Source organism: Sphaeramia orbicularis, chromosome 7 (genome assembly GCF_902148855.1).
Source record: "Sphaeramia orbicularis chromosome 7, fSphaOr1.1, whole genome shotgun sequence".
NCBI classification, from domain to species: Eukaryota; Metazoa; Chordata; class Actinopteri; order Kurtiformes; family Apogonidae; genus Sphaeramia; species Sphaeramia orbicularis.
Genome location: NC_043963.1, coordinates 47183937 through 47198247, shown reverse-complemented (window position 1 = coordinate 47198247; position 14311 = coordinate 47183937). Strand labels below are relative to the sequence as shown.

Below are 14311 nucleotides of genomic sequence, written 5' to 3'. Positions count from 1 at the left end.
GTGCTTACAGTGTTTATAAAAGAGTTCATTTATAGGGTAAATGCTTTAAAAAGGAATATTAAGTTACATTTCACTAAAAATAGTATAGAAAATAAAATAGAGCCATAGTTTAAATAAACGTTAATATTGTAAGAGATTACATGTTTAACAAGGACCCAGGTTAGCTACCCCTGTCAAAGCATGAAGAGCAAAGGGGCACTACACAAACATTTCAATATGTTTTATAGTGAAAAAAGTAAAATTACATTATGGAAACAATTATATCTATAAACTGTTCTTTTAAAAATGTGAATAACATGAACAACCATGAAAAAACTGAAATTTATAAAGAAAAATAAGTGCAATTTTAACTGTATTCTGCCTCTGCTTATCATTTGTAAATGTGCATTAAAACTTACAGATCACAGTGGATCTGGAAATTTACAAAATATTTGAGTAACTGGCAGAATATTAGTAAAATTGCACTCACGCCTCTTAACACATTTCTAGTTTTTCATGTGAGAGGCTAGTTTGCAAATGTACACATTTTCATGGAATTTCACTTTTTTACACTAAAACAAAAAGGAAAAATTTGGAATTGTCATTATTTGTAGCTTTTTATGGTAGTATTTTACTGATCTGACCCACTTGAGACTAAAATAGGGCTTTTTATGGCCCCTAAACTAAAAGGATTGACTGTTACTATCTTAGTGTAATTTTTGCATTTCACCAATTCATCCTATGGGACCAGATTGGACCCTTTGGCGGGCTGGATTTGGCCCACGGGCCGCATGTTTGACACCTGTGGCCTAGAAGGAAAAAAAACAATCAAATGAACTGATAAAGACCCAGTGCTACTTTTGTGTCAGCTCCCAAATGATTTCTTCTCTTTATTCAACCCTTCTCAAGTGATTTATCATCATTTATGATAATATCATCTTCTGTATTTTACTTTTTTCCAGGGAAAATCAGGTATTTTCCTATATTTAATTCACTGATCATGTAGATCAGTGTTTTTCAACCTTGGGGTCGTGACCCCATGTGGGGTCGCCTGGAATTCAAATGGGGTCACCTGAAATTTCTAGTAATTGATAAAAATGAAAATTAAAATTACTAATTAAAAACATATGGTGAGCTGAGAGAGACCAACACGATATATAAAAGACATGACAAACTGTGAAGCTGAATCTGAAGCACTGTGGTTGTGTTTATCTTTCAAATGTTCATTGTGGTCGGTGTCAGACGCTGCAGCTCTTTCATAATTCATAGCTTGAATTATTGTTTGTTCAGTATTAATTGTCAGCCTTGTAAATCCATGCTGGACTGACTGTACATATCCTGACCAAGGAAAATAAAATTCTCACTTTTTGCAGTAAACTACACCTGGTGTTTCTGCCTCCATCCATAACAATATACATTATATAGACTAAATGTCATCTAAAATTAACATTTATTTGCAACATAGTAGAGTAAACTATTACATGATTAAAAACCAATTAATTTTACCCCCCAAAAAATGTCTCCGTTTTGAAGGTCTGGGGTCACCAGAAATTTGTGATGTTAAAATGGGGTCATGGGCCAAAAAAGTTTGGGAACCACTAATGTAGATGTTCATAAAAAGCTCAAATTAAGGTTAAGGGTTATGATATCAAAAACAGAGAAAATGGAAGAAAAAAGTGACTTATTCAGGAAAATACTGTATATCATTAAAAGAGTATGTTCAATAAATGATGATATTATGAAGAAAGTAGAAAATAAAAAGCAAGACATCAAACATTACAGTTTTTCTCAGTCGCTTTGGTACATTTCTCAAATCATCATCAACATTTGCAGGTAAAATCAGGTAAGTGCATTTTCTCAAAAACAATTCGTACAAATAGCAAAACATCATGGATTACCTGCAAACACCAGTCTGTTGCTCAAAATCCTTAGTTCATGTGTCAAAAGTAAATATCTGTATCGATGAACATGTCAGTGGCATCAGAATGACAAGTCCTTGTGTCACTGCGTAAAGATAAGACAGTCCAAATGCTTAGTCATGTTGTCAATAACAGTGTACTCTGGAGGGATGTTCTGATGGAAACCAGGGCTAAAGTTTTGACAACAATTATTGATAATTGTAAGTTACACCTTAGTGTAACTTCCCAATCTTTTTTGGCGCAGGATCCCATTTTAACCCTATAACGCGAAACATGTTATATTTGACACATGAGTTTTGAAACCCTCTACATGATCAGTGTAATATCTTTTTCTGAAAAACCTGACATATACAATTAGATTCATGCAATACACAGATAATCCACCAGGGGGGAAGAATTCATTCACCGGAGGCCTTTCCAGTGACACTACAAGACTGTCATTAATGAGGAAGGAGGCAGAACTTTGACAATTTTGAAAAGGAATTACCAATTTGTTAGACATGTTTGTGCTATATTATGTTTTTGTTTGTTCAAAAATAATAATATTTGAGCACTGTGACCCAGCGTATCAAATATGATACAAAATTGAAACTCACACATGAAAATTGATATCCTACTATATAATGCACATTCTGTGTCCATCCGATAGCTGTTGCAGCACAGGAGGGCGTTTGTATGGATTTTCCTCAGCCTTCACAGGCCCGATCGCTGCCAAACTCACCAAATGAATACAAACATTACCTGACTATCTACTAGGCACAATTTTATGTCCGTATTCAAATGTTGTGTGCTGGGCGATTTTAGCCTCTCATACTATCAAACAATGGCACCACGGGTACAATGCCGCTAGTTTGAAAAAAAAAAAGTTTTTGGTTCAGAAGTACCAGTAAAGGCTCCAGTTTCAAAGAACTGGAACTTTCTTTCAACGATTTAATGGTTCAGGTTTTACAGGGTTAACATCACACATTTCTGACGACCTCAGACATTCAAAACGAAGAAATTTTTTGCTAAAATTAATCTGTTTTTGATCATGTAATAGTTTACTCTACTATGTTGCAAATAAACGTTAATTTTAGATGACATTTAGTCTAGATAATGTATATTATTATGGATGGAGGCAGAAAAGCCAGGTGTAGATTACTGCACAAAGTGAAAATTTTATTTTCCTTGGTCAGGATATGTACAGTCAGTCCAGCTTGGATTTACAAGGCTGACAATTAATACTGAACAAACAATAACTCAAACCATGAATTATGAAAGAGCTGCAGCATCTGAAACCGACCACAATGAACATTTGACAGATAAACAGAACCACAGTGCTTCAGTTTCAGCTTCACAGTTTGTCATGTCTTTTGTGTAATGTGACTGTCTCTCTCAACTCACCATATATTTTTTATTAGTATGTTTATTTTTTATTTCTATTCAATTTCAGGCGACCCGATTTGAATTCCAGGCGACCCCACGTGGGGTCATGACTCCAAGGTTGAGAAACACTGCCTTAAGTTACGTGGGAGATTGATTTCAAGAGACTGGACAAGTTTCACATTTACACTCTTACTGTTTGTACTGGAATTTGTTGACAGACCATGTCATTACGATAGAGGAAAGAACAGACAGCACTGCATACCACAAAGAAAAAAACAAACAAACAAAAGTATAAATGGGAACACAGGACGATCTCCTAAGGGAAAACTGTCCATGCAGTGGTGCAGGAGTTCCAGTGCAGTCTTCCCACACCTCCTGACGTTCCTATCTGTAAAGATTCACCTGGGAGCAATTTACCAATTCAGGACAGATTTAGAAAAAACGTGTAATGCAAATGTATAGAAATATGCTTGACATATTATGACAACTGGTTCAACCATTTTGCATGTAAAGACTTATGTGATGACTTAATGCCTAAATGTTGTGGGGGGGTGAGACTATTCCACACAGACCCATTATAATACATTTGGATCAACATGACATAAGCAATTGATAATGTAGGAAACAGCAGAGAATTGTACATAATCATTTGCATGGATTTACCAAAGTATTTGCAACTTGTTCAAAGAAAGGAGAAACTGCTTTTTTGATGCGCACAAGTGACACAATGATGTGAAGATTGAACGGGTAGTTTTGAGAGTTTCAATTCTGATCTCAGTGTGTGTACCAAAGTCACTGAATAAAACTGTAAATGAACAGGAGGGCGCCAATGACAGAAACTTCAGCAGGAGTATTTGATATCTATAGTCCTATCCTTCCACTTAAACATTCTGGTTTTAGATTACTGTCTGTTTTAATGAACAGTGTATGCGATGCTCCAAACCCCATTTACCAGCTGCTTAACACACCTCTTTCAATATTGAAATACTGACACTGTGTCCAGCCTCCACAAGCCCAGCAGCATACCAGTATGTGATAGACTGTATAGTATTCTATTATCCATCTACCTTCAGTCAGGTTTCCATCACAAATTCTGATGGAATTTCAGAGAAAAAAAAATCTTTGAAATTATATGCATCATTAAATTAAAATCAACAAAATGAGAGCAATCTGAATCTCTGAATTCTTCAACTTAAGCTTTATTAATCTTTTTTATTTTCTGAGTAGTAAAAGTAGATAGATAGATAGATAGATAGATAGATAGATAGATAGATAGATAGATAGATAGATAGATAGATAGATAGATAGATAGATAGATAGATAGATAGATAGATAGATAGATAGATAGATAGATAGATAGATAGATAGATAGATAGATAGATAGATAGATAGATAGATAGATAGATAGATAGATAGATACATAGATAGACAGACAGACAGACAGACAGATAGATCGATCTTGAACACAATGTAAAAGATAAATACAGTTGTCACATATCCAATCTCAAATATAAAAAGTGATGTGTGTATACTATAAAAAATATATTCTGAAAGTCTAAAATCTGTTTAAATATCTAAAAAATACAATTCTGATGTTCGTGTATTGATGACATTTCACATAAAACAGATCAAGGTCATTTTTATATTGTTATTTAACCCATAAAGACTCAAAAATCCATCACGGACCAAAAGCATCTTCTGATCTAAAATGTTTAATCCCTGCTGATCCACCAATCCTACCAATACATGTGAATAATTAGTGTTTAATGCAGTTTTTTGTCTTTTCTATCTTTTATGACCCATTTGGACATTCAGAGGCTCTGTAGTGAATGTGGGAACACCGTCACCTTCCATGACATTGATTCACCAGTAAAACCCATTATGCTTTGGTCATATTTTAAGAACATTTCTATCTTATATCATTCAAAACGAGTTTATTTGAGTAGCTAAGTAATTAATTTTGGTTGATGAAAGGTTCATTTATTAATTAATGACCAATTTATTTATTTTTCTTATCAATGAATGAGGGCACTTTTCAGTTTATATTTTGCACACAGAATTTACATAAAAATGGTGTTATTTGTTATATATATTACAGTTAAATATATGTTGTTTGTTTAGAAAGTTTTGGAAATATAAACAGACACCTTTGGCACAGGAATAAATTTTGCCAAATTTTTTGAAAAAGCGTATTTCAGGGGGTACTCCACGGTAAAAAGTTTGAGAACCACTGTTCTACGACATTGATTCACCAATAAAAACCAACAGAGTTTGATAAATGACAGTGGAAGGAGACACTTGTTTTATGTTCAGCTAATGATATATTTTGTTGAAAAAGTCACTTATTCTTCAGTTTTTTTCTGTTTTTGATATAATAACCCTCAACTTTAATCTGAACTTTTATGAACATCTACATCATCAGTGAATCAAATATAGAAAAATACCTGATTCATACCAATAAAATACAAAATACAGAGAATAATATTTTAAATAAATGGTGATAAATCACTTTAGAAGGGTTAGATAAGGGTGCTTCTATGAAACTGGTCCTAAAAACAGGACATGGGGCAAAAAATTCAAACCAGATGTAGACTAATGTTATGAAGCAAATTTGGAAGCACTTTGGGTCTATTTTAAAAATAAATATTTACTGAGATAAAAGAGAAACAATTTTTGAGATACAATACATTTTTATATTATTTTACATTATATTTAATACAAAAATCTGTATGTAACACAGTCAAAAGCACATGAAAATTATGTGCTGCTATTTTTAAAAATATTTTATCCTTTTATTGTCTCACAGGTACATTTTGGGAATCAAACTAATTATGCAAGGCAGAGTGTTTCACAAAAATGACCACTGTTGCAAAATCATTTGCCATTTGTATGTGTTTAAATGGGCAGATTCTGCATGTAATGCAAGTGGACATGATGGGTTACACACAAAACCTGGAATGAGACTGAGATTCATGAAAAACCCACGTCTGGATTAGAAAAACCACAAGGATCATCAAATTTAACACGGTGTCTTTATTTATGGCAGTATATAAGACCATTTACAGCCATGTTTTCAAGACTAAATGCACTGACACCTTGGTAGCTTTTCATATCATCAATTTTGGTCCTATTTTTGGCCCCAGTATTTGATTAAAAATTCATCAATTTTGGGATGGCTCAGAACAACAGCATACATTTTTTTTGTATTTATCTGAGGTCATCATTAGGTACATCCTGGGGGGAAACGTGTCTGACTTTCTCTTTTATTACTGGGTCTAAGAAAGCTGGCAAAGTGCCAGGTAACAAAATGTACCCAGTTTCATAGAGGCTCCCATAAAGAGAACATGTCAGTTGGGATCTGACATAAAAGCAGCACTGGGTCTTCATGGGTTCAGTAGATAAGTCTAACACTCAATATTCGAACACGTCCCATATTTCGTGGTTTGCTGGGATCCGGTCTCCCCGTTGGGATCCGGTCTCTCCGTTGCGCCCCGGACCCCCCGTCAGTTCCAGCGGCTGCACTTCCGCTGTGCTCCTGCAGGCGGCAGTACACAGGGGTTTCTGTCCATGGTGCTGAAGATCCGGCTGGCTCTGTCCGAGGTGCTGAACAGGAGCTGCTGGGCTCAGGCTGGGGCTTCGCTGTCACAGACCCGGTGTGTTCTGCTGTGTTCTGCTGCTGAACCGGCACCGGCACCGGCAGGCGTCGGAGTGTGGAAGCGTGAAACAACACCGTGTGCCTCCCGGCTCGGAGAAAGGGGAGGGGGGGAGGGAAGTAGTCTGAGCGTAAGGTAAGGCTTTATTTCTTTCTCTGTGACAAAGAGCGTTAAGCGTTTACTTCTGTGCCCATACTTTCTGGGCCTTACGGTGGCATTGACACCGGGCACAGAGGCCGGGACGAGGCGCTGTTCGGGTTGACTCACGGTTGTCGGTAGAGGACGGTTCTACAGTCGTGGGGGAATCCTACAAGGCCGGTCCGAATGTCCACACAGGCAGCTTTAGCAAGACGATTTATTTTCCGCTGTCGCTGTTGCCGGATGCCACAATGGCGGCGCGGCGTCATATTCTTTAAATATGGAAATGCCGAACGCCGAGGGCCGTTCGTGTTTATTTATTTATATATTGTTTTTGCGATTTGTCAGTGGGCCGGATAAGAGAAAGGCCTCATTCTGGAGCCTGGCCTACATCTCTGTTGTTACTAAGCATATTACTGTGTGCTTTGTGTTTACGGCGGAATGTAGACACAAACATTCCGTTCACATTCACCATGTTGCGTCACGTCATCCAGGAGTCTAGGAACACCGAGTCCATCAAGACCCACGACCCTATATTTAGACCGAATATACGCATTTTTGTAGTTTTTATTTACATTTTGTGGCCATTTTTAGCTGACAGCCGTAAGATGACTGACGTTTGCATAGAACAGTAGACAGAGATGACGCACACTGTGTTTAAAGGTCCTCTATGGGGTGGGAACTGGAAATTATTTTAGAGTTATTTGCAAAAGCTTGAGGTTAGTTTTGTTCACTACAGTGAATGTCAGTTTATCTTAATAAAAGAAGCATTGTTTTTATTTCATTATTAGGAATTAGATGGATCTGTTTTATAAGACTTTCAGATTATGGTATAGTGTTTAGAATGGAAGTTTAAATGTTTTCGCTGTGGATAATATTTTATTTATTTATTTAGTTTAACTGGACATTTCTTTTTTCAGTGAAATTAATTTTTCAAACATCCAGACTAAATAACAGACTAATTACAACTAGTTAAATGTATTGTTTGCTAACTGTATACATGTATTTTACTGTGTTTAATCCAACAGAAAATGAGTTTAAAGACCAGATACTGAATCACAAGTGGAACAGGGAAGAACAACAGAACGGACAAGCCCAAGCATCAAAGTATCTATCTATCTATCTATCTATCTATCTATCTATCTATCTATCTATCTATCTATCTATCTATCTATCTATCTGATGCACTTGATCCTTTATTAATTTATGTTCTTCTCCCACTGTCAGATGAGCCAAGATACAACAGAAACACGAACACGAACTCGTTCCAAAACCATGCGGGGTCAGTGTATAGAATCTCATTAACTTACTGCACTCTCTTAGTCTCTTACCCATTACAATGTACTTGAACCCTAAATTAACCTCTTTAATCCCCAGTTTTTCCCTGCAAAATAAGTCTATGCGTTTCACTCTTTAGACCTCCCTAACACATAATATGTATGATTCTTTTATCGTTTCATGTTGATTATGTTGTTGAAAATGTAGGTTTTGTGCTCGGCAACAATTGTTGTTGGTGGGAAACAGCATTTTACACAAATTCTTCATTTTGACCTATTTATATATATTAAAATTAAGAGTAAAATGTAATTATAACATGTGCAACATGATATAACCAGATATGGTCACATTGTGTTCAGAATTTTATTGGATATAATATATAATGATAATGCAGTGGATAGCACTGTCACCTCACAGCAAGAAGGTCCTTTCTATGTGGAGTTTGCATGTTCTCCCTGTGTTTGTGTGGCTCCTCCCACCGTCCAAAGACATGCACTAATAGGTTAATTGGTCAACCTAAAAAATTGCCCATAGGTGTGACTGTGAGAGTGACTGGTTGTTTGTCTCTATATGTCAGCCCTGCAATGAACTGGTGACTTGTCCAGGGTGTACCCCACCTTCGCTCATAGGTAGCTGGGATAGGCTCCAGGACACTCCATGACCCTAGTGAGGATAAACTGGGTTCAGAAGATGAATAAATGAATGAATGAATGAATGAATGAATGAATGCAACGATAATGGAACTAACAATGACAATAATGCAATTACTGTGTTTCATAGTCCTATAAAACTGGTAAATAACTATAGAGCAAATGTTGCCAGTGGGATTAAACAGGTTAAATCTCAAAAGTAGCCCAAATGTTGTTGAAGTTGTGTTTCCATATGTTCATTGGACATTTTAATGGTTTGCATCAATTTGCTGAAGACAGTCCAAACTTTAAATTAAATTGCATTTTGTCCATGTAAGGAACTGATGTAAACAGATGTACATCCTGATTACATCAGTAATATTCCTGCAAATGACACCACAGAAAGAACTGTGTATTTATCTGTGTATAAACCTGCAATGAAAGAAACTTTGGCTTTTTATATTCACTGTTCTCATATCACTTAGTTTCATGTCATAACTGTACTGCTTTGCTCTCAGGATCATGTGAACTTGCAGGTCAAGACATGAAGCAGGAGCTGAGGTGAGTTATTTATAGTGTCTTCATGTGTTGTCTTATAACCATAAAAAATAAGAATGTTTGCATGACTGATCTGAATATATATTTTTCTTGCTCTGTGTCAGTAGCAGCTGCCCCACCCCTGGATGCGACGGCAAAGGCCATGTCAGCGGAAGATACTCCAGACACAGAAGGTCCAATTAGTACCCCTATACCAAAATCATGCTTTTGCCCCAGCAGCTTGTATGAACACACATAACAAGCTCATTAGCAACCCATTTAAGAGTTAGGGCTGCATGTGAGACATATTTGAGCTCATATAGTTCACATGATGCAGTTAGAAGATGTTACAAGATGTAGAAGACAGTTTTCTTCTGTTTTAAACCCAACCTGAACCCTTGAAAAGAAGAGTTAGCATTTTAAGGCTTATCCTTTCACAGCTTCCAAGCTTCATGCTACTACATTGAGTTATTTTAATGCAGTAGGTTATATGGTCACATATTTTCATGTACAGTAAGTTTCACAGATGTTTACAGCCCCACTAGTGTCCAGGGACCAGGGACTGCAAATGAAAAATAGCTATTGGGCTTTACAGCAATGTGAATTCATGTACAATGTCCCTGTTCAATAAACCAGTAAGTAAGTAAATAAATATGTAGCATTAAGAGAAGTTGCAGCATTTATCAGTTCACAAAAACATCCCTAATCTAATTTTTAAGGTTATGTCAGTGAGTTTGTGGTAACCATCCTCTATCCTGCTTTCCTCAGTGTACTGGGATGTCCGATTGTAAGGAAAAGGAAGCTTGAGGAGGCGGAGGCAGAGGCTGAGGCTGAAGCTGAGGCTGAGGAGATCCAGTCTGCTCCTAAAAGGAGGAACCAGTCTGGCAAACAGGCAGCAAACAATGGCTTTACTGCAGGCAGTGACGCCGGCAGTGATGCTGAGCAAAAAGATGAGGAAGAGGAAGAGGAAGAAGAAGAAGAAGAGGAAGGAGAAGAGGAAGACAATGACTTCAAAGAAAGGAAGAAAAACAAAATGAAAAGCAGAGCTGAGGCAATACAATGTGAGTAGAAGTGAAACACTGACATATGATTATGTTTCTTTGGCTAACATGTCAATTATGTCTTCATGACTAATTTGGATGTTGAAAAAAAACATCCTAAGATGATAGCAAGTTGATGAAAAACTGCAAACTCATTTGTGTAGAGCAGGGGTGTCAAACATACGGCCCGTGGGCCAAAATCAGCCCAGCACAAGGTCAAACCCGGCCCCTGGGAAGCATTTCTGAAACGCAAAAGTGACGCTGAAGATGTTAATGATCAAGGATGTTTTGATAATTTTCAAGAAGTGTTCCTTTTGGAAATGAATGGGAAATATTCCATATTTTTTGTGGAATCTTGACATCATGGTTACTTAAAACTGCGGGAGACTTTCGTGACCAATTTTTATCAGATCTGTAAAACCCCAGTCATAGCCTAAGTATCACAAATCTGTAAGTCTTTCTGTGATTACTCACCTGAATCTCTTGCTTCACGGTGAGCAATTTCTTAGTGTCATCCACCATAAACAAACCATTTCTTTACAAACAGAGCCAGTAGGTAACTCGGGCATCTTCGGAAATTTTGTTACGACGTGCATTGTGGGAAATGGAGGTTTGCGCAGCCACCTGGCAGCAGCAGCTGCCACAGACATGATGCAGAAACGGCAGGAGCTCCCTTCCCTCTATGCACGTTCCTCCAGCCGTTTCCGCATTTCAGACATTTCCACATGTTTGTTTCATCCATATAAAATCATATTGCTGCACTGCCGCTGCCACTGCTAGGTGGCTGCACGAACTTCCATCTCCCAAAATGCACGTCATAACAAAATTCCGAAGACGCCCGAGTTACTTCCTGGCTCTCTTTGTAAACACATGGTTTATTTACAGTGGATGGCACTTTGAAATAGTTCACCGTGATGCAAGAGATTCAGGTGAGCAATCACAGAAAGACTTACAGATTCATGATACTGAGGAGATGACTGAGGTTTCACAGATTTGATGAAAAATTGGTCACGGAAGTCTCCCGCACCTTTAAAATGCTAAACTGTAAAAATAAATAATAAAAGTTCACTATTTGTGTGCTTTCATGTGGTTTGATGTCTCAGCTAAAGACAGGTGAGGTCACTGGTGTTACTGTCGATACTGTAAAATGAATTTTCAGGAATAGGTGAAGGTGAATCTGGAGCAGTGGACAGTTTTGAGTACATTTGTGGGAACAATGATGATGACATTCATATATTCATTTAATTCACAGCTGACATCTCACCAGAGGCCACAGATGACACAAACTTAGTAGCTAAAGAGGAAAAAAATGAAAGAATCCCCACAGCAACTGAAAATGAAACTGAAACGGGGGAAGTGAAGCTGTCAGCGGAGTCTGAGCGTCCTGATGATCCTCAGGAGAAACCAGAGGAAGAGGAAGACGAAGAGGAAGACGAAGAGGAAGAGGTGAAGAGTCAGCCTGCGACGGAGGACGGGCTGTTAGAGCAAAGAGAAGAGGAAGAAACAGAGACGACTGAGCTGACTGAGACAAAAGAGGAAACAGAGGAAGGAAGAGAAGAAGACATCCCACGTCCAAGAGAAGTAGAGAGACAGATAATAAATCAGGAAAACTCTGATCACCAGTACTCAAGTGGAGATTACAACCATCAGGCCAAAGAGTTGACAAAGGACAAGAGCAAAGGGGATGATCAAGAGGAGGATGTAGAAGAAGAGGAGGAGGAGGAAGAAGAGGAGGAAGAGGAAAGGAGAGTCCATCAAGAAGTCGACACTCCTTATATTCTGAGTCCACTCACTCAGGGATCGGAAGCAGACGCATTACTCAGGGAAGAAAAGTTCTGTACTTCCATGACTGAGGAAGAGGAGGAAGATGAAGAGCAGGAGGAAGAGGAGAGGGATGATGATGAGGAGGAGGAAGAAGAAGAGGAGGACAAGAGGCTTGGGAAGGAAGCCGGTGAGGTTCTGGAAGAAGAGGAAGACCGAGACTCCAGTAAAGGCTTTCCGGCTACGGTGGTGATAGAAGTCCGCTCCGAGGAGGATGACGATGACGAAGAAGAGGAAGAGGAAGAAGAGGAGGATGACGAAGGAGAGGAGCAAGATCGGGTCTCAGAAGGCTCAGGAGTCACAGATGATTCAGAGAACTGGGACATGACTCGAGGGAACCTAGTGCTGCTGGAACAGGCCATTGCTCTGAAGGCTGGGGAGGTGAAAGGAGGTCTGGAGTCTCGGAGCTCCCCTGACTATCAGCCTTACAGCTCCTCCAGCAAGACTGGAGACCTGGCTGCAGTGGCCCGCCGCCCCTCCAACTACAGCAAAGGTACAAGGACCATAGGCAGTGTATGTGTGTATGATACACAGAGAGTGGTAAATCAGATTCAAACCTTTATGATACTTGTTTCAACCTCTGAACATCCACCAGGTCATTGGTGACTTATTTCAGAGGCGCAGGTTTGACCTACATTTATCACCTACATTTTTATATTGTTGCGGCCTTATTAACCTATAAAGACCTGGTGCTACTTTTGTGACGGTTCCCAGATGAATTTTTCTTTCTATTTAATCTTTCTTAAGTTTATTTAATTTATCACCATTTATTATATTATCCTCTGTTTTGCATTTTTTACTGTAAATGTTTTATTTTCCTATATTTAATTTCCTATATTTGATTTAGATGTTCATGAAAACTCAGAGTTAATTCAAGGGTTATTATATCAAAACAGAAAAAAATGAAGAAAAAGTGCATTTTACAGCAAGTCTATCATTAACTGAACATAAACCATGTGTCTCTATTCACTGTTATTGGTCCAACTCCATGGGTTTTACTGGGGAATCAATGTTGTAGAAGATGACAGTGCTTCCATGTTAACTACGGAGCCTCTGATCATCCAAATGGGTCATATCTGATGACCATGGAAAGATGACAAATTGCATTTTACACCAATTATTTAAATGTATTTATAGGATTAGTGGATCAACAGGTATTAAACTGTTTAGATCAGTAGATACTTTTGGTTAACGGTGGAGATTCGGATTTTTATGGGTTAAAGGAAAAAAGACAGCAAACAGGACGGCAAATCTGGGCTCTCTGCCCATTTTTATTTCTCTTCCCTTTCATACAGGATCGACCTGAAATCTTTAACCAAACATGGAGCTAAGCTGTCAGCCATCTTATCCTCACATAACCCTTCACCTGAATCCCAGAACATCTGTTCCAAACCATGAATATAAACAGAATATTAGGGAACATAATTAATATGGCTGGAAGAGTGTGAGGCTTTCCTGTTTCATCACTTCTCACCTGAGAAAGGTTGTAATGATGTAGCAGCCAAGTTAAGCATTGTGACATATCCAGCTGTAACATTAGACATTAGATAATTCACAATATTCCCCCCTTTGGGGGATAACCATCCCACAATTGTCTCTCTCTCACTGCAAGAAAGGACGAAAAACCTGAATAATGTTGTTCTCAGGAAAATTCCCTTCTTACCCCCAGAACTGCATTTTCAGTTTTTACCCCGCCCCCTGAAGGGGAGGCTAGGGGTATCGTTTTTGGTTTGGTTTGGTTTGTTTGTTTGTTTGTTTACACTCTAGCAGCAAAACAATTGGGTGAATTCCTACCAAATTGTGTTTATAGATTGCTAGTGACGCAGAATAGATCTCTTTACATCTTGGGAAATGTACCGTAAGTCAAAGTTAAAATTTTTTATGAATTTTTAAAATCTTCCGATTTACTTATAATGGGCGAAATATGTGTGAGGGGTGGGGTTTGTTGTGCC

At 38.0% G+C, this 14311-nt stretch overlaps 1 protein-coding gene across 5 annotated transcripts in view; it reads left to right on the top strand.

Moving 5' to 3' along the window:
- The first annotated feature begins 6826 nt into the window (after positions 1–6826).
- Positions 6827–14311, top strand: part of myt1a (myelin transcription factor 1a) — a 31707-nt gene continuing 24222 nt past the window's right edge. For 2 of the 5 annotated variants that reach the window (XM_030140037.1, XM_030140034.1), the window contains exons 1-7: positions 6830–7051; positions 8083–8161; positions 8282–8336; positions 9480–9522; positions 9624–9692; positions 10267–10559; positions 11791–12852. In XM_030140037.1, coding sequence (XP_029995897.1) covers positions 8282–8336; positions 9480–9522; positions 9624–9692; positions 10267–10559; positions 11791–12852 — 1522 coding nt within the window. In that variant the 5' untranslated portion in view covers positions 6830–7051; positions 8083–8161. Of the gene's footprint in view, positions 7052–8082; positions 8162–8281; positions 8337–9479; positions 9523–9623; positions 9693–10266; positions 10560–11790; positions 12853–14311 lie in introns of all 5 variants that reach the window. The other 3 variants (XM_030140039.1, XM_030140038.1, XM_030140036.1) reach the window with 3 other exon arrangements.